Here is a 19689-nt window from a genome sequence, read left to right as displayed (position 1 = left end):
GTCTTTTGTTCTATGCCACATCCATGGCACGTGGCCACAGTTGAGTGCTCCTAATATGGCTCTCCAACTCAGTTGCAAAACATGTTCCAATTTGCATCCAGAAAGCAGCTTTGCCAGTCCTTAGCTTGTGATGTGGTTCCCAGCTGGCTGTCAAGCACTTGGGAAATGTTGTGAAAGGGACTTCGGCAAGTGGATGAGACAATTCACTTGCCAGTCATTTGATGTCAGAATGGCATAAGGTGATTGACAGGTTGGCTATCTTGCCCGCCTGTCAAAGTTGGTCCACAGGGGTGGAGACAGATAATAATCTGCCTTGGTCTGAAAGGGCACTTCTTTAAATGGCTGGACTGAATTCTTTCAACATGTGAGGCAATAATACAGAGGGAAATTATCTTATGTATATTCAAAGCACCTTTCCCTCCCCACCAAATAATCACATTCAGATGCTAAACTTACGTTCACAAGCATTTGTACTGCTGGTTGTTGCAGGTTGCCATTGTTTCTGGTTATATCCAGGGCAGCAATGATTGCAGGTTTCTCCACAAGTGTTGTGCTGACATTCACATCGGTACCTGGATATATAAGTAATTGTCATTTGATTTTTCCCCCCCTATCAATGATTCTCTCTTTTTTTGTATTTTGCACACTCTAACGTGATGTGTGCACAAACCTAACTCACAGAATGTACCAGCAGTCTCTTAAAATTAAACTTGAATCCTTTATAACAGCCATGGTTGAAGTATTATTATTATTATTATTATTATTATTATTATTATTATTAAATTTCCAAATCAACTTATATGAAGACATCTCAAGATGACGAACAATGTAAAATAGCACAAAAAATACATTACCATACATTTAAAGCACTGTTACAACACTTTAACAGTCGTTGCCAAAGAATCCTGGGAAATGTAGTTTGTTAAGGGTTAAGGGAGCTATAATTTCCAGAGTGGTTCAATCACTCCTCTCAAGGAACTCTGAGAACTGTAGCTCTCTGAGGGAACCGGAATCTCCTAATAACCCATTTCCTGGCACTGGGATTAATTTCCACCTTAGAAACAGTAAAGTGCTAAAGATCCCTTAAACAAATTCTGAAGTTATAGAAGTAAAACCTGAAAATGATGCCATCATTGTACAGCCACAAAGCAACCATTTTGAAAGCACAATGGTTTTGGTCGTACTGTTGTATCCTTACCTGTATGAATTTATGTCCCTTTCGGCATCACAAATATCTGCATGTCCATTACAAACACACTGTCCACCAACACTGATGTCTTTTATGCTGTAGTAATACTAGACAGAAACAAGATTTGCAGGTAAGTAGCTGACAGAGCTTATCCTCAGGGTGTTCTCTCAAAGATTATGAATTCTAGACCCAAGATGATATAAACTTGATAGTGAAATATATATATGACCACCAATAATTCCCCCACCATGAATTTCTGACCTTGATAAACTTCTTCTCCACTAAAATTTGTATTTTAAACATATTTTGGTTTTTTATTGATTGATATGGGCTGAGGAGCAGATGATAAAAAGGGAAGTGAAAAATAGAATGGGCAGCTCTAGAACAGAAAGTTATATTCATGTTTCAACACTTCATCTTTACATTCTCATCTTTTTAAAGGGCATTGTAAGGATGATTAGATTAGCATATGACTAAACCAGATCAGGGTAGCTAAAGGGTCTCAAACCCTCGGTGAGTTAGGAGCTTCCCCTGCATATGAAGACAGGCTCCGGCAGTATTGAGCGGACAAGACCAATACTGGGTCCAACAGTCAAGAAGGTGGTTTTTACATGTGCTGTAGAGGGAAGTGAGAGGCTGATGGAGTTCATCAACCTGGGAAGGTAGCCCCTCTAGGAGAAGGAAAATGCTGGTCCTAAACCTCCGCTGCCTTGCAGGATATCTTCAGGAGAAGAAAATGAGTAAACCTTACACAAATCTGGAGTGGAGTCCCTAAGATGGCTGGATGGCACCTTGTATGCCTCCTTCCAGCAACTCCTGCAGCCAAGCTGGTACCAAACATATTGCTCTGCTTTCCTTGGACCACATCAATGAGGCCAAGAGGAGGGTCCTAAAATTTGGGCTTGCACCCCAGGGAGATCAGTTTGGTGCTGCTAACACAGTGGTTTGACTTCACCCCCAGAGGTGCACTCCGTTGTCTCTCCAGACAGACAGATGCCAACAATTCTTTGAGCATTTAGGAAGAGGTGCAACACATACTTATTTCATCACGTGTAGCCATACAGTGGTTTCTGTGTTTCATACAGCACCTACGCAATAACAAGTCTTTCTCCATAATGTCAAAAGGGTACAGAGCTATGCAGATCAAAGCCGAAGATCTCAGAATTATGTTAAGCCCCATGCTCCATGGTTTCAAATTGGCCAACCATCTACTGACTTAAACAGCAGGAATCCAAGACACAGAGTAAGCATTACAGCAATATCAAGTACAGTGGGAATACAAAAAAGATAATTTCCACTCACTATTCATGTCACTGACCAGGGGCCCAAAATAATGTATAGTTGTCTCAGAAACTCAAAATTGTTAGTCCTTCTCCAGAACTGTTTAGTCATTAGCCTTATTCAGTGCATGTCTGTTCCAATATAACAATGCAGGGATTAAGATTAGGGCTGCAGTCTATAGGAACTTACTTATCTTGCAGTGCTCAGTTGAGTCTTACTTCTGAGTAGACATTCACAGGATTGCACCTCTCGGCTGCAATTGTGCATATGCTTATTTGGAAGTAAGTCCTATAGTACACAGTGGATTTATTTCTGAATAAATATGCATAGGATTGGGCTTCTAGTCATTTGCAAGCACTACTAATCCATATGGTGTCCAGAGAGCTTAAAAGTATGTTATCTGAGCACCACTCCCTGCCACCAGCCCATGTATGGCAGATAAAGCCACACTCAGTCAATAGTTATAATAACTTCTGTGTACATTTAAGAAAGAGAGAGAAAGATTCTCCACCCTACCTGAGCAGTACTGATGGAAGGAAGAAGGCCAATAAAGAAATCAAGTTTGCTACCTTATCCTCAGTGACCAGGAAAGGCAAAAGGTTGCATCTGCAGGGGAATTATTTTATCTTACAAATTCTGCTTCACATATGTGTAATGATTAAAAGCCTGCTCCATGTTTTCCTAGCTGTTCTAGCACATAAGAATCTGGAGTAATTAAAAACCAGGTTTTATTTGGGAGTCACACTCTTTTTCTCTGGTAACTATAAAAGATTCTAGTAGAACTTTGTGAAACTACCTGCTTGATAAAGGTCATAGTGATAAAATCATACTCTGCTTAAACTACTTTTCTGCATCTTCCTGGATCCAAATTTCCTGAAGAAATTTACAATATGCATCCCATTTTCCAGAAATCCTTAAATATGAATGCAGCTGGAGTAAAGAGCGGCTTTAGACCAGAGGTAGTCAACATGGTACAATATTGCTGAATAACATCTCCCTTCAGTACCAACCAGTATGGTCATGACCAGGGATGATGCAAGTTGCAATCCAGCAACATCTAAAGGGCACCACATAAGTAGGAAGGTTCCTTATGTAGAGTTAGACCATTGGTCCTTCTTGTTTTTAAGCAGAGTTTAGATGGCCATCTGTCATGGTTGTTTTAGTTGAGATTCCTGCTTTGCAGGGAGTTGGACCCTGCAATGTCCTTCAAGGTCCCTTCCAACTCTACAATCCTATGATTCCTCCCTGCCAAAAGATAACATTTACTCACTCTGCGTGTCACTGTAGGATCCCGTTGAGCTTTAGATATCAAGTGCCCAAGAAGGGTATTGGTTCTGAGGAAATGTAAACGAATATTTGTTGCTTTAGTAAATTCTCTAAGTATAGGAGAATGGGTGAAGTTATTTGCTCCTGGACGACCGTTTACCAAGGATATCACAATCTAATATGAGAGAGAGAGAGATCAGTTTTAAAACACGGACAAATTAATAGAAAGCAACTTATAAATATCTAGGACATGAATAAGAAAACTGGGCCCCTGGTCCATTATTGCAACCATTATTTCAAGGGTGGGCATTGTTTCAAAAGGTGAATAGATTCCAGTGAAATGTTGTTAGAATTAGTGTAATGCCACCAAACTACAAGCATAGCTAAATGCAAACGTGGACATAGGCAATTGGTGGCCACACAATACAGCCACAGACTAGGGGAGTGGGAAAGGAATTACAATAGGCTTCATTGTAGAAATACTCAAGTAGCTTGCAGCACAAGCCTAGACAAATCCTCTCAGAAGTGAAATCACTTACTAACAGTCAGGCCTGGAATGAGAAAGTGGTGTGGGGGCAACAAAACACCATACTGATTTGGGGGCATGTTGCAGCTCTGAGCTATCAAGCATAATGTTTCAAATGAGCCCTCAACCCAATCTTCTTTAACAGATTTGGGGACAGGGGCTGCAGAGAGAAGGGAGAATCAATGAAAGTCATCTCTTCCCTTTCATCTAACGGAAACCTCCAATGGATCAATGAGCCTTTAATCAGTGGAGCAACATAATAATAATGTATTTTACACCACCCTTCAATCATATTCCAATGAGAGTTTAAGACAGCAAATCGAAGAAAAATGGGTCTTAAGCCATGAATTACACATGTACAGTATAAAAAACTAAGTACAGTGCTACCTTGGTACTCGAACAGCATGGCTCCCAAACAAATGGACTCCCAAACACCACAAATGCGGAAGTGTTCCAGTTTGTGAACGTTTTTCAGAAGCCGAACATCCAACGCAGCTTCTGATTGAGTGCAGGATGCTCCTGCAGCCAATCAGAAGCCACACTTTGGTTTTCAAAAGGTTTCGGGAGTTGAACAGACTCCCGGAACAGATTAAGTTTGAGAACCAAGGTACCACTGTATTCTAAAGGCAACAATTGCCTAGGCTCTCCATCTATTAAGATAGCCAACAGTCACAGCTTCTCACAAAAGATAAATAACCTTGTCCTATTTGTGATATGAAGGCATCTCCAATATTAACTATCTAATTGAAAGAACCTTTATGTCCGGCAGATAAACTAGTTTAAATGCTTGAACATTTAATGTACTTTAAAGCACTTATAATTATTACAAATATCAATATTAGTTATTCGTACACCCCTAGCAATCAGTTATGTTGTTAAAAGATGTGTAAATACTGAAGGATTTGGCCAAAATGAATTATTATTTTTAGTTGTAGCACAAGGATCCATGACATAAGGGATTGCCGGCAGCAAATAAGCTTTTTAATTACTCTCTCTTTACGATAGAAAGAAAATACAAAATGTAGTTGTGGAATTTCCCCATAAGCCAGAGCAGGTTTTTCTAATGATTAAAGAAAACTCTTCAAAGCCCTTTTTAACAAGAGCTCATTGTAGACTAATAATCAGCTCCACTAACTCAGAACCCAGTTCTTGGAACTAGACTATTTTAGGAGCCAACTGGAATCTTTATCCATGCCTATAAGCACAGTAAGTCCTACCAATAGGGGGGAAGAGATTATCTGTATGTATGAATGATTGCTAGCTAATTCAAGACCAAGATGTCTGTTTGTAGTTTTATAGCCTACAAAATGACTTATAGTTTTTAGAACATGGTGGCCAGAAAGGAAAGCAAAAAGCACCAGTAACTACGGCAGTTGTCAGCAGTGGCACTTGTGGTGGGTCAAGAAACATAGAGGAGGTGGATATCTGGTGGGAGAAAGTGTTCTATATGTCCTTGGAAGAGTGGAGTGTAATTCAAGAGTGCTCATCTTCAGATCAACCCATTCACCAATAACTTATATCAGAATGCTGGAGTGGAACAGGGAGGTAGACAAGTGAAGTGAGTTTCAATGGTGGTTACAGACAGAAGAGAGAATGACCACTGGTCACTAAGAACTCATTTAATAGTACTGATCTGCTTTATAGTTTTGTTATGGTACTATTACTGAGGTACATTTGAAGTTCTTTCATGCAAAACTCTTGTCTAAATGCTATGTTATTACAGTATTGCTGTCATCCCGTCCCCCCTGTCCCCTGCCCTGAACTTACCTCTCCATTTTCTAAAGGCACAATCCGAGAATATTCTGTAGTGCAAATGACATCATCATCTTTTCTAACACGGGCATTTGCTTCCTTCCCAAAACGTTCCCAACAGCCTTGCTTAGAATCTAACAAAAATAAATAAATCACTGTGTGCAGATCCTGACCTTCAGAACAGTTACATAGAAAATATCATAAACCACCGAATCTAAAATGGAGTGAATCCTGGTAACTCAGATCCTGCGCGTTGACTTCCCAAGACTCTTTACTGTTCTCACAAAGTTATGCCGGATAGTCCTGTGACACATTAAGTCTGAGTGTTTCAGTGAGTCTGAGAAAGGGACAAGGGAAAAGCAGGTCTTGCATGCCCCATTTAGCAGGAAAATATCACCTCTTTCCCAATATTGGGGTGTCTAAACCACCTCATTGGTTGTTTTTAAACCTTGAGACAAAATGTGCAATTAGGCACTGACAGAATCTGGTCTTAAGGTTGCCTTAAGTGAGCATTAAACTACAAACTTTCAGTCTCATCCTATGTAGCATTCAGCATGCTCGCTAAAATCTATTGATGTATACAGTACATGTTTGGCTTGACAGGATTAACCACAGTTTCTAAAGTTTAGGCATAACAGGAGGCTGGGGCTTATTAAAACAGAAACTGAAAGATTTCCTTCTCCTTTACTCACTGGTGAAAGAAATGAGTGGGAAGCCTGCAGCCTGATGAATCAGTCCATTAGCGAGTGATATTGAACATAGCTAGAGGTAGGGCAGGGCGAGGGGTGTGTGTGTGAGAGAGAGACTTGTTCATGAATTCCTTAAGGTACCACATATTCTTAGAAGTTAAATGCCCAGCAGGAAATAATTGCTATTGTCAAAATAAAAAGTTATAAGAGTTTTAAAAACTGGTACTCACAAGCAAAATATTGCCATGGCATATAAGTTTTTCCAAAGTCTGTTGATCTTTCTAATACCCACAGATCAGGACGAGGAGAATTTGCTAATTTGATGAGGACATAGGCCACGTGAAAGAACTGGTAATAAAATAACATGTAGAGAAACATTAAAATACACTAAATTGTACAAAGAGAAAGGTAATCCTGTTATTTCTGCTAGAAAACAATAGGGCTGGTGAGGTTGTGCCTCCAGTGGAATTTAACATTTAATGTCTGATATTAGTAAATAAACAATATCATGCCTATGCTCAAGTTTGCTCTTCTATACCAGTGTTCTTTAACCTTGGGTCCCCAGCTGTTGCTGGACTACAACTCCCATCATCTCTGACCATTAATCAAGCTGGCGGGGGCTGATGTGGGTTCAACACTCTTTTGGACCAATGTTGTTCACTGCTCAACTAACTGGATGTTTCAAACACACTTTAAACAGCAGAGGTAATTAACTGTAAGTTACTTTGGGTTGCCTTGGGCAACATAGTGACTGACAAATTTAAGGGTAAGGGAAATTCCATTGCCATGCAACACCAAAAAATGATAACTACAACAATTTAGTCACGAAGACAAAGTATAACTATGGTGCCAGAACTACAATGAATGCAACTTCACTGGAGCAGATCTAGAGTAAGCAATTTTTACACTATAGCCATAGGGTTCAGTCTTCCTAACTCTTCTGTCAATGTTCATATTAGTGGTATTTTACTTGGAACAGTGTGTGGAGGCTTGGCCTATTTATTTCTTTAACATCAAAGGGAATGCAGTAATTAACAAAGGTGAAGCCTACACTTGATGAAGAGGAGTCAGTAGGCCTGTCCCAGGCCTTCAAGCACTGATGTTTCTTGGTACCCACTTCCTAAATGAATGCTGTATTCTGGCAAAGCGCCAACAAAGCAATCGTTAGCAACAGGACACAGTACAGTTCAAAGAGAGATAATGACAGAAGATTCATTCTCACAGCAACTAAGAGCAATTTGTAGTTCAGGGTGGGCCAACTTTTCATACCAAGTGGGCCACAAGAGTACTTTGACATGGAACCCATGGGCCACACACTGCCTTGTTCTATGAGGGGTGGAAGGAGCTAGGCCTCACTTAGCTGAATCCAAGGCTGCGGATATGGGGGAAGCAAGGCCCTCTTGGGGCGTTAATGCTGTGAACTCCTCCATCATAGGCTCAGGCTGTGTATATATGTGTGTAAGTAAGCCATATATCATATAGACACAACAGTCTCTGCTGTACCTCATTCCAAAAGTAACACAAACCCTGGGTAAGTGCCTGGAACCCCTGGAATCTCACACAGCTCAGAGACTGAGATGGAGTGCAACAATACTGTTCATGAAATATATATCTAGCATAGTAGCCAAGAAACTGAGCTGTGAATAAGGGAGCTTCTGGTTAGAATCTCACTAAAAACCCTAGGCAAGCCATACTGTCTTTCTACCTCAGTTGCTGCATCTAAAAATGGAGGAAATACTGGTGTACCTTACAGGATTGTTGTAAGGATTACAGTTAAAGAATGGAAGTGAAGTTAAATAATGCTTCAAAGAGCTTTACAAATATTATCATCACACAATTGGCATTAGTATTGCCTAGTTATATCACACGGAAATGCATGCATTCTCTATCTTCCTCATAAGATAGGCAGTTGGGGAAATATGTATCCTTCTGCAAATTATTTTGGTTATATCATGGGTTCAATTGATCCAAGTACAGACTACCTTAAGAATTTTTAACCAACTTACTTATGAATCACAATGATTCATTGTTATTATTAAGTTCATACTGCTCTCTAATAGAAAGATGTTTGTAAGCGTTGCCTGTGGCACTCAAACGATTCTGACTTCATCTTTTTTGGCTCCAGCTGAGGTTCATCCAAAGGACTTTTGATACTGTGGTTAGTATTCGTATGCCACAGAAATGCAATATCTGAAAATATTATCTTAGTTTGATTACCTGAACATAAAGAATGGAGAAGGAGCATATGCAGTGGCCACATTTGGACTATCATATTTCAGTTTAATAAATTAATTTATGAACAAGTCTTATTCTCCTACATGCAGCTTTTTTTAATATTCCCTGTGGGTGATCAAACAAAGAAGTCCATAGTAAACTATTGCTTCCAAATCAGGAAACTAAAATTTAAAAATCAAGTGTAATCCTGATTACTGAGTGGAATAACTTACCTTTGGTATTTTAAAATCTTAACTAAATGACGTAAAACAGCCTTGGAACACTTACATTTCACATAATTTTTTAGTTGGCCAGACCTACTCTGGTCAAATGCCAACGGCTAACTGGTGGGACAGCGTGAGTACACATGTATAGACACATTTTAGTGATGTCGCAAAACAAATAACGTTTCTCGATATTGAAATATTGTTGGTGTATCAATGTGCCACTTGCATCAATATGCCCCACCTCACCCTATATGAAACCATGGTTTATTGTAGCCATTAATCAGAGTTCCTTGGTTTGGATGTAGCCAAGTGCAGACTTCCTGCCTTGTTTGCTAGGCTGAGTGAAGGGAGAAGCAAAGTGGGTGGATGCTGGCATATGAGGTTTGTTTAGAATGGGCTTATTTATTAAGCCAATCTTAAGTCCAAACACAGCAATTTTCTTATATACCTTTCAGTGCTTACAAGTTGTTGAAATCCCCTTTAAAAAGCTAGACAGTCTCCCTGTTTGCCTTGAAATGTAGAATATATCTTTAGCATACTAGTAGTGAGTGTCACTTAATTCACTTGAAGCTATTTCTGAATAAACATGCTTAGATTGTGCTACACATGATGATAGTTTTGATCCCTTTATTTAGAAAATCAGCCATAACGAAACAGTCATATTAAACAAATAGGCATTGTCCTTATGTATAGTACATAAAGACAAACAGATTAACAACATTTGACTTTCCTGGTTGTATATACAGCAATTTCTATTAAAAGAAGTTGACGCATTAATCTTCCCGGAAAGAATAAAGCTGCTGACATCTGGTATGCAGTTATTCAAAATGAAATGTTCAAATTAATCTTAAACCACACATGTTTAACCTATCAAGCCACTTCGAACTTTTTAGATTCTGGGCCCCATCACATGGCCATTTCATATTTAAAAGATTTTTGTGAAATAAAGGAAAGCTCCCAGGTGAGAGCTGGGATGGTCCACCGCTTTCTATGTGAGACAAGGGTTAAGAGCTACCGTATTTTTCGTCCTATAGGGCACACCGGCCCATAGGACGCACCTCGTTTTTTGGGGTGGGGAATGAATAAAAAATATATATTCCCCCCCCCAGCCGCGGCTGCCGCCCCAAGCCTTGCACACGCCTGCCCGAAGCACGGGGCACCCTCCGGAGGGCTCCACGTGCTTCGGGCTGCAGGCTGCCGCCCCAAGCCTCGTGCGCCCGGCGGGACCTCCCGCCGGGCGCGCAAGGCTTGCAGACACTCGCCCGAAGCACGACGAGCCCTCTGGAGGGCTCCGCGTGCTTCGGGCGGCAAGCTGCCGCTCCAAGCCTTGCGCGCCCGGCGGGAGCTCCTGCCGGGCGCGCAAGGCTTGCGGATAGCTTCCTGAAGCCTGGAGAGCGAGAGGGGTCGGTGTGCACCGATGCCTCTCGCTCTCCAGGCTTCAGCGAAAGCCTGCATTCGCCCCATAGGACGCACACACTTTTCCCCTTCATTTTTGGAGGGGAAAAAGTGCGTCCTATGGGGTGAAAAATACGGTACCTTTCAGAGAGGGCTCGTTTTATTTTCTTTCTCTTGGTGTTTGTTTCTATTTAGACTATTTTCTTTAATCTTATCATATTATGAAAAAAGCTTAAATAAAATCTAATTTTTTTATTTTAAAAAATAGAAATGCAAATAAACAAGCAGAAATCAATACACACAAGCCCAGCCACAATTTACCATATCCAGCTGAATGCTTTTAAAAGGTTTTTCAGTGGCATAAAAAGTGGTGGTGGCACAAATAAAAGGCAAACTATATAGAAGGTCCTAGGATATGATCTAAAGACATATATTTGGCTCTGGTCAGCAGCTGGGTGGGTGGCTGACTGCTTGGTAACCATAGGTCCACAGCCATGGGTCTCATCATGGCTAAGTAAAAGAGGAAACTATAGTATACTGTATTCCTGGCTGTGGGGGACATTTTCTAAATGGATTCATTTACTTTTAACCATTTTTAGCCGCTTATAAGCTAACATTGCCATATGTCTAAAAGTGAAAATAAAATAAAAGTTTTTGGCAAAGTTGTTGAGCTTTTTTAGCAAAATTGCAAAGAAAAAATTAAGTTTTTGATTTTTCCCAATTTCTGCCCATACACTGCTTCTGACTGCAATATTCCATATATGCCCGGAAAATTCCGGACGTATGGCAACCCTGTTATAAGCCAACCCTACATTTACTCATAAATCTCCACATATCATACTTCTTACATTCACTGCTTGAAAGTGACTGATCCATCGCATGAGGGGGACACAACCAACCAACCAACCAACCAACCAACCAACCACTACCAGTTAAAATTTCAAATACCAGTATGTGGTTTGATAAACCATATGTTGTGGTTGCGAGGAAAGTACCACAACTACAAAGAATACTCATTATCTATGAAATAAAAGCAGAACTAATGTAAAAAGGAAACCTATGAGGTTTGCCGAGCAATGAGTAATGTTAAAGTCCATGTTATCAATAGATCTTGAACAGATTCATTATGGTCTTTGAAGCATTGTACCATTTGCTTAAGGGTTTTTAGTTAAAGGTCATTTGCATGTCTATGTCTGTCTGCTAAGCAGCACTTACGTTATCTTTGCAATGAAATAAAAGCAAAATAGGAACTATCCTAAAAATGATCATGTTCCACTTGTGAGCTCCTGGCTAGTCCATATGGAATACTAGGCTAACATGAACTGGTGTTCAAAAAAGGAATCTATCTAAGGTATTGAATGTACCCCACATATTTCAATGTTTAGGAAAAACCCATAGAACTGTGATAAGCAACATGCAGCTTATACTATTGCGACAGTAAAGGAGGTAAGGTAGCCATTTTCAAGATGCCCCAGGTTCATACAGTTCACGTAAGATACAGATCTGAGAAAAGGAAAACTAAGTCAGGAAAAAAACGTTTCCTTGATCTGGAGACAAGCAGAGACCTGAATCACCCACGAAAGCAGCTGCAATGTCTTCGCTGAATCAATTTCATTCATTAAGAACAATGTTCTTAGGGTGGACTGTAACATTGTGAAGCTAAGATGGCATATCAAATCCCACGTTTGCCTCAAAATGCTAAGTGGGGTGGGTGGGTGGGTGTGAGTGTGTGTGTGATTTGCAGGAGAGGACTGGGGAACAGGGGGTGGTGCTTAATCCTTTCCTAAATCAGCTGATTCTCCCTGAAAGTTATCTCCTAAAGCCATTTTCCCCAAAGTGGCCCTGAGATCTCAAATAAAACCAGCAAGAGGAAAACAGTTTTGGAGGCATTTAAAGATAATAAGGAAGGATGGGAAGTTAAACACACAAAGCCCACCATCTGTTTCTCCCTTGCAAATACAGTGGTACCTCGGGTTTCAGATGCTTCGGGTTACAGATGCTTCAGGTTACAGACTCTGCTAACCCAGAAATAGTATCTCGGATTAAGAATTTTGATTCAGGATGAGAACAGAAATCGTGCAGCGGCAGCGGGAGGCCCCATTAGCTAAAGTGGTACCTCAGATTAAGAGCAGTTTCAGGTTAAGAACAGACTTCGGGAAGAAATTAAGTTCTTAACCAGAGGTACCACTGTATCCACCTGCTTGGGAAATGCAAGTTTGGGGATATGATTTGCTGAAGAATCATGCATTCCAGAAGGCAGTGAAAGATGGTACACATACAATATGAACATGACACTGTTTTCTTAAAATGTATTCTCAAGCTGTCGTCAGTGTGAGATATAAGAATCTATAACCTTTTAAAACATACAAAGTTATAAGAATTGTATATCTGAAAGGGACTCATCAGGACATTTAACCTAACCTACAAGACACAGAACAATAGCGTATATCTGAAGGATCTCCAAGATGCTTATAAATTTTTTTTTCTCAGAAGCAGATCCCACAACCTCCCATACTTTTACTTAATTGCTCTGATAATTGGGATATATTCCAAAAATTAACTGCAACTTAAATCAATGGCCTCTAGTGCTAATTTCACCTACTTCTTTCTCAGGTTCTTTAAAATATTTCGAAGTATTTATTTCCTCCACGTTTTCTGTGCTACACTGCCCTTTCCATATTATATGAGTGAGTGAGTGAGTAAGTAAGTGAGTGAGTGCATATGAGTACATACATCTGTGCATGTACTTCTATGTGTACCCAGTTCTTTTATCTAGGGCAAGGGTGGGAACCTTTTTCAGCCTGAGGGCTGCAGTCACTTCTGGGCAACCTTCCAAGAACCACATCGGGCCAGAGGCATAAGTGGGTGGGGCAATGAATGCAAATTTTACCTTTGTATAATAGTCTAGTTTCAACACACACCCTCTGTCCTCCATGCAGGCAAGCAATAAGCATTTTCAGAGTTCAGGGACACATTCCAGCCAGAGTAAAACACTCAAGAAGGGTTTAACACAGGGCTGGGGAGGGGTGTGGTCTGGGGAGGGGACGTGGCCTGGAGGGAGGGGTGTGGCCTGGGGTGTGGGTTCTGAGAACCAGACGGAGGAGCCTGGAGGGCCACATTAAGTCTCAAGGCCTGAGGTTCAAGACTCTGCTTTTCCTTCTGAACATAAGTCTAAAGCATCTGACAAAAAATTACAACAGAACCAAAGCAAAGTTTTCAAAATTACAATCAGTATAAACACAATAAAACAAATATCTGAACACAATAAAACACATATCTGAACACAATAAAACAAATATTCTGAATCATGCGGTTCAGAATCATACCAATTTCATAATGGCAATTCAGCTAATAAATAGACAGCAATATTTCAATAGTTAATCTAAGTGATCCAATAATTAACCATAGGAATTCAGAGAAATACAGGACAACAAAGTCAACAACATGTACACTTTCCTCAGATGAGACATTGCGGTGCCTTTAGATCAGGGGTCAGCAAACTTTTTCAGCAGGGGGCTGGTCCACTGTCCCTCAGACCTTGTGGGGGGGCTGGACTATATTTTGGGGGGGAGAGAAATGAACGAATTCCTATGCCCCACAAATAACCCAGAGATGCTTTTTAAATAAAAGGACACATTTTACTCATGTAAAAACACGCTGATTCCTGGACCATCTGCAGGCCAGATTTAGAAGGCGATTGGGCCGGATCTGGCCCCTGGGCCTTAGTTTGCCTACCCATGCTTTAGATGTTGCTGGACTCCATCTTCCATCAGCCCCAGTGAGTAAGGCCACTGGTTGGGGGGAGGGCTTTTTTTCAGCCAGAACACGCCAGAAAGGCATTCCAGCACCTCTCAGCTGGGCGCCAGGAGTAGACCTGACCTGACAAGCCTCAACAAAGCCCCAGCTCACGAGAAGACCCTCCTCAGAGCCCTAAGGGAACGTACTGTATGGGTCTAGAGAGGGTCTCTTCATAAGCCAGAGGCGCAGCAGGGCTTTGCTGAGGCTCTTTAGTCTCCTAGCTAACAGCTGATGGAAAGCACAAGCCAGAGAAGTGGAGGATGGGAGCTCATTAATGTTGGGATTCCATTCCACCTTTTGTTGCAGACATGGGATTGTTGTGTGTCACATGTCTGTTTACATTCCAGCAGAGTTTGCTGGCGTGAGCGGAACTTCTGCTCTGTATTGCTTTTGTTTTTTGTCTCTCTCCGAGAAGACGGCAAGGAGAGATGACATGTTTTCTTTGTCCTGATTTATGTGTAATAAATGTGTAGTTTAGCATGTGTCTACAGCCTCAAGCCTCTTCTGTTGTGCAGTTTACACTGCTGAGTAAAGTGTGCTCAAGTCTGCAAGCTTGAGTCACTGATCATGTTGGAGCAGAGGTCGAGGGATCTCCACAGCGGCAAGGCTGAAGGGAGACGCTCCAGCTGGGACAGAGCCAGCTGGCCTTTCAAACCCCACCCCCAATTCCAACAATTAAAGTGTCCAGCTGAGGCACAGAAGCCTCTCTGCCGAGCAACCTCAACAAGACTTTGGCACGTGAGGAGACACCCCAGCCCCCAGCCCAAAGAGATCCTCCTAGGGTTCTGGGGTGGGTCTTTTGAGGGAGGTGCATTCCGCCATCTTTTTTGCCTAGAAAAAAAGCACTGGTCAGGGGTGATGGGATTTGCAGTCCAACAACATCTAGAGAGACCACATTGGCTACCCATGTCCCAAAGCAACAGCAAGAGGGATAATAGAGGACTAGATATTAAAGTCCAAATTTCTTTCTTAGCTGTTGCTACTGTTGCTCAAACTGCCCCTGCTGTGCTGTTTGAGTCCATGCTGGGTTTGGAGTTTATCCAGATTACTGAACTTAGCTGTGCCTTTTTTCACTTCCCCCATGCTAAGGGGGAAACATTGTGATTGCATTGCTGGTATTCATTAGCTCTGTTATAAATCAGTCATTTAATATGTACAATGAGAGGAAAGCAACTGCAAACAAAATCAAACACTTTTTGAATGACATGTTCCTCCTATTCGCTCTCAGTGACTTCCTTCCTACTTCCCTAATCAGTGAAAGATTTTAGCTCTTTTTAATGGGTGAGAAGCAGTATGAAACAACATCTTTGGTATTTGCTTTCTTATAGTGAAAGTACACTGAAAGACAGGAAATGCTTCCTTGGCTGTCAATATTTCTATAGAATTTCTGTGTATTGGGAATACACTAGTTTACAAAGCTTCCAAAGTATATTGTTAAGCACACTTGTTACTACGCATACCAATTGTTGTTGCTTGGCCTGTTTACAGATACCTAAGCAAAGACTCATGGGCTTGTACAGCAGACAACAAAAACTACTGATTCTAAATCAGATTGATAGTGAAAGACACTTCACCCCAAGAACTGTCATCCACAGCCAGCTCATGGCATCTGTTCACTAGCTTCAATCACACCTAACACTGGCCACAACCCATGGTTAGAGAAATTAAACTGTGGGAGAGCTGTGAGCTGCTACACAGACAGTTCAATCACTCCCTGCTAGGCTTCCTAGAGTAGGGAAATAAACCAGAATGTAGCCAGCTGAGCATTACGTGTGAACCTACACTTCTTTCTCTCCAAAGAAACCACAATTGGAAGCCAAGGTTCGTTTTTGCCTTCCTATTCATGGTTTGTTTGAGAAAACAAATCACAAGCTCTGGTTCTCACTTAATGCTAAGCCATTCACTCTATGGTTTGTTTCCACAGTCTAGGAAGGAAGGAGCTAAGAAGGCACTGCTTGAGCTGTGTGCATCAACAACCAGTTTCTCAAGAACTCAGTTATGTTTCTTGATAGCAGCTGAATTGGTTGTTGCCCATTCCCATATGCTTACAGTCATTCTCAACTCTCTGCTTTTGGATCCGTTTAACGCCACAGAATTTTACCTCTTTCCTTAATATGAAGTTAGGTCTGAAAAATGAGTACGGTAATTTATTTAACGGCTGTTACTATCACAAAGATACCACACTGGGGACCAGTGATGTTTCTCTACACCTTCCTAGAAGGAGCATGCGAGGAGGGTCTTCTCTCTCAGGTGAAAGATAGGTAACTCTATGGACAAGCTGGGATGCTACTTCTCCCATAATGGGAAGAAGCAGAGGTGTCTTACTTCTCCATGCCTGCACAGAGCTGCCACTACCTCAGTTGAACAAAGCAGCCTTGTGGGTAGTGGGAGCCTGCGTGCACCCTGGAGTTTCTGAAGCTGCAGGAAATCCCCACAGTAAATCATTCTGATGTAGTGAAGTCTTCAGCAGTTGAATTATTAAACAATATCATCTACTGATGGAAGAACAAAGTAGCAGCAATTAATTTTCTGTCTGTATCCATTTCATTGGTAATTTAGATCAGAGTAACCACACTGTTGAATTACATAAAGCCCTCCTGAGGCACAGTGGGTCGGTGGGTCTGGCTCTTAAGCGTAAGGCTGGTGGTTGTGGGCAGGATTTCCTGCATTGCAGGGGATTAGACTACAATTCTATGATTTACTTGGCCTAAAACATAATTTAGTAAATAATGAGGATGTAGTACCTATGGTTAAAGATTTTTAGTCAACTAGCAGCCCCCTTTTAAAGGGATTAGTCACCTGATTCATCAATAACGTTTCATAATCTCAATACAAGTGCTATTTTGAATATGTTTAACTAGCATAACAGTTTTATTAATGTCATGGACATCACTAATTGATAACCTCATATCAAGGACTGATAACTGAGGTCAGACACTGTGACCCAGAGCTCCTTGATTATAGAGTAGAATCTCCAATGGCCAGTAGTAGGGGAAAGTTGTTGATGGAATTCTTGTTGAGCTCAGCATCCAGAAATAATTCAGAGTTACTCAATCTGGAATCTTAAAGGCATGCACATCTCATTACATAAAAATGGGTTTTATCCTCAGAAGTGGGAGCAAAAAGAGACTAGCGGTTAGCTCTTTGAATGCTAAACAGCTCCCATCATACTTTGGGCCATGCATAGACAACAGACAAAGGAAAATGTCAAAGTCAACAACATGGAAAACAACACCTGTACTTGCCTGTCCTAGATCTAAAGTAATGTTGACCACATCATACTTTAAACCTAAGGAGAGAGAAGGACTTTGCCACCAGCGCTCTGTCCCGTCTATAGCATTGGTTGCTGGGTGAGCTTTGTTGGGATCAGCGGCATCGCAATAGTCACAAAACTGGCCCTGAAAGAGAAGAAAACAAAAAGATGTAATGATCAATGCGACAGTTTGAACTTGACTGCTAATAGTTAAACATCTGTGGGGGGGGGGCCACTAGGGGCGCATTGGAAGATGGCTGACAATAACATCTCTCTGACCCACACAAGGTAATTAAGAGGCTGTGATGGGAGTAAACAGCCTCCCGGCCTCCCCAAGCGAGTGGGGGGACTGCTCTTGCCTGCTGTGCCCTATGCCACCCCAGAATTTGAGGGGGTGGGGGCACTAGGCAGAAAGCCCTTGTGTGGACTTTGGCGCTCCTGATTCGCGCCTCTAGCTGCAGCAACTTCAAAAGAAACAATCAGGAGGAAGCTAATGCACATATTTCAAGGAAGAAGGGGGAGTAAAGACTGCTAATTGAAGAGATCTCTGAGAAAAAAGACGGGTCGGATAAACAGGAATATATCATGAGAAGACACACCAAGGCTCGGTATGTCGGCAACGGGACTGGATGGGGGGGGGAACTTTCCTCTTTTTTTCTCTATGTGATTAACCAAGAATCCCCCCCAACACAAGTCAGAAATGCCGTTTAAATGACCTAAGCTGATGATTTAGATAATTTTCTAATCAAAAGCATGTTTTAAGAAGATTGTGGAAAGTATAAGAGCTTTGGGATGACGCAGTAAAAAATAGCGTCGCCATTTTGGCAAGTTCTGTCGAAAGACTTATGTCTGGGAGGAGGAATGAATCTGTTTTCATATTGTGGGCGAGCCTCCTCAGAGGGACTAAAGAAGGCGACAGATTTGCTAAGATTAATGATGGAAAGAGTGCTTTTATTTATGGAAGTGATGATATATGGAATCCATCTCGATATGGTGATTGGACGAACGGAAAAATTCACACAGGATTATAACTGGTGTTTACCTGCTTAAGGAGATTATAAGACGAGATCATAAGGAAAAAAGAAAAATATATGAATAAGATGAAAAGTGGGAACAGCAAGATGGGACTGGATAGAATTATGAACATTATTTGGACAGATTTGTGGATATTAACGCAGAAGCAAGAAGATGATTGGAATCCCCTTCGGAACTTGAAATATGGGTCCCCCCAACAAAAAAATTAAAATTCGTCTTTGTAATTCGGAATTTATGTGATGTGATTTGATGTGATTTGATTTGATTGGTCGGTTAATAAAAATTATTTTTTAAAAAAAAATAGTTAAAGATCTAGGAAGTTGGAAGATCTAGCCGAGGTAGTGCTTTTCAACAATCATCTAAAAGCAGAATTAAAATGATGGCTCTAGATGGCACCTGATAAAGTGTTATATTATCTAACAACACCCTTGCCCATGGCCAAAATCCACCAATTTTTACGCACGTTACTTCCAGGCACAAGAAATAGTAGTGCACTAATTAAAGGGCAATTGACTAAACTTCCATGCACACCAAACAAGAAGCAAGGCAAGAAGGAAGCTTTTCAATAAAAGGACAGTTGCCTGAAAAGTTTTTCTGCACCAGGTGGATAATTTGATTAGGGAGGATCATCAAGTCTGAAAAAATACAGGATGACAACATGAAAACATTATGCTGCAGTGGTTTGGCACATAGCAATGGCCTCCCCTCTGGGAGAAGTGAAGTGGCAAGTGGAAGTATTTAAAGGGGTGGTAAGAAAACAGGTGGCGCTGTGGGTTAAAGCCTCAGCGCCTAGGGCTTGCCGATCGAAAGGTCGGCGGTTCGAATCCCTGCGGCGGGGTGCGCTCCCGCTGCTCGGTCCCAGCGCCTGCCAACCTAGCAGTTCGAAAGCACCTCCGGGTGCAAGTAGATAAATAGGGACCGCTTACCAGCGGGAAGGTAAACGGCGTTTCCGTGTGCGGCTCTGGCTCTGGCTCTGCCTCTGGCCAGAGCAGCGATGTCACGCTGGCCACGTGACCCGGAAGTGTCTCCGGACAGCGCTGGCCCCTGGGCTCTTAAGTGAGATG

The 19689-nt window shown here is 41.5% G+C and overlaps 1 protein-coding gene across 1 annotated transcript in view; it reads right to left on the bottom strand.

Annotated features, from left to right (window-relative positions):
* The window catches only part of LAMA3 (laminin subunit alpha 3), a 130540-nt gene that overhangs the window by 105007 nt on the left and 5844 nt on the right, over positions 1-19689 (bottom strand). Inside the window, exons 2-7 of the mRNA XM_079982598.1 lie at positions 17583-17735; positions 6934-7051; positions 6030-6148; positions 3741-3911; positions 1199-1296; positions 457-572 (exon numbers count right to left, since the gene is read on the bottom strand). Of these exons, the coding sequence (XP_079838724.1) occupies positions 457-572; positions 1199-1296; positions 3741-3911; positions 6030-6148; positions 6934-7051; positions 17583-17735 (775 nt within the window). The remainder of the gene's footprint in view (positions 1-456; positions 573-1198; positions 1297-3740; positions 3912-6029; positions 6149-6933; positions 7052-17582; positions 17736-19689) is intronic.

Source organism: Podarcis cretensis (assembly GCF_951804945.1).
Source record: "Podarcis cretensis genome assembly, chromosome: 7".
NCBI classification, from domain to species: Eukaryota; Metazoa; Chordata; class Lepidosauria; order Squamata; family Lacertidae; genus Podarcis; species Podarcis cretensis.
The sequence above is the reverse complement of the archived record's forward strand: the minus strand, read 5'-3'. Positions and strand labels throughout refer to the sequence as shown.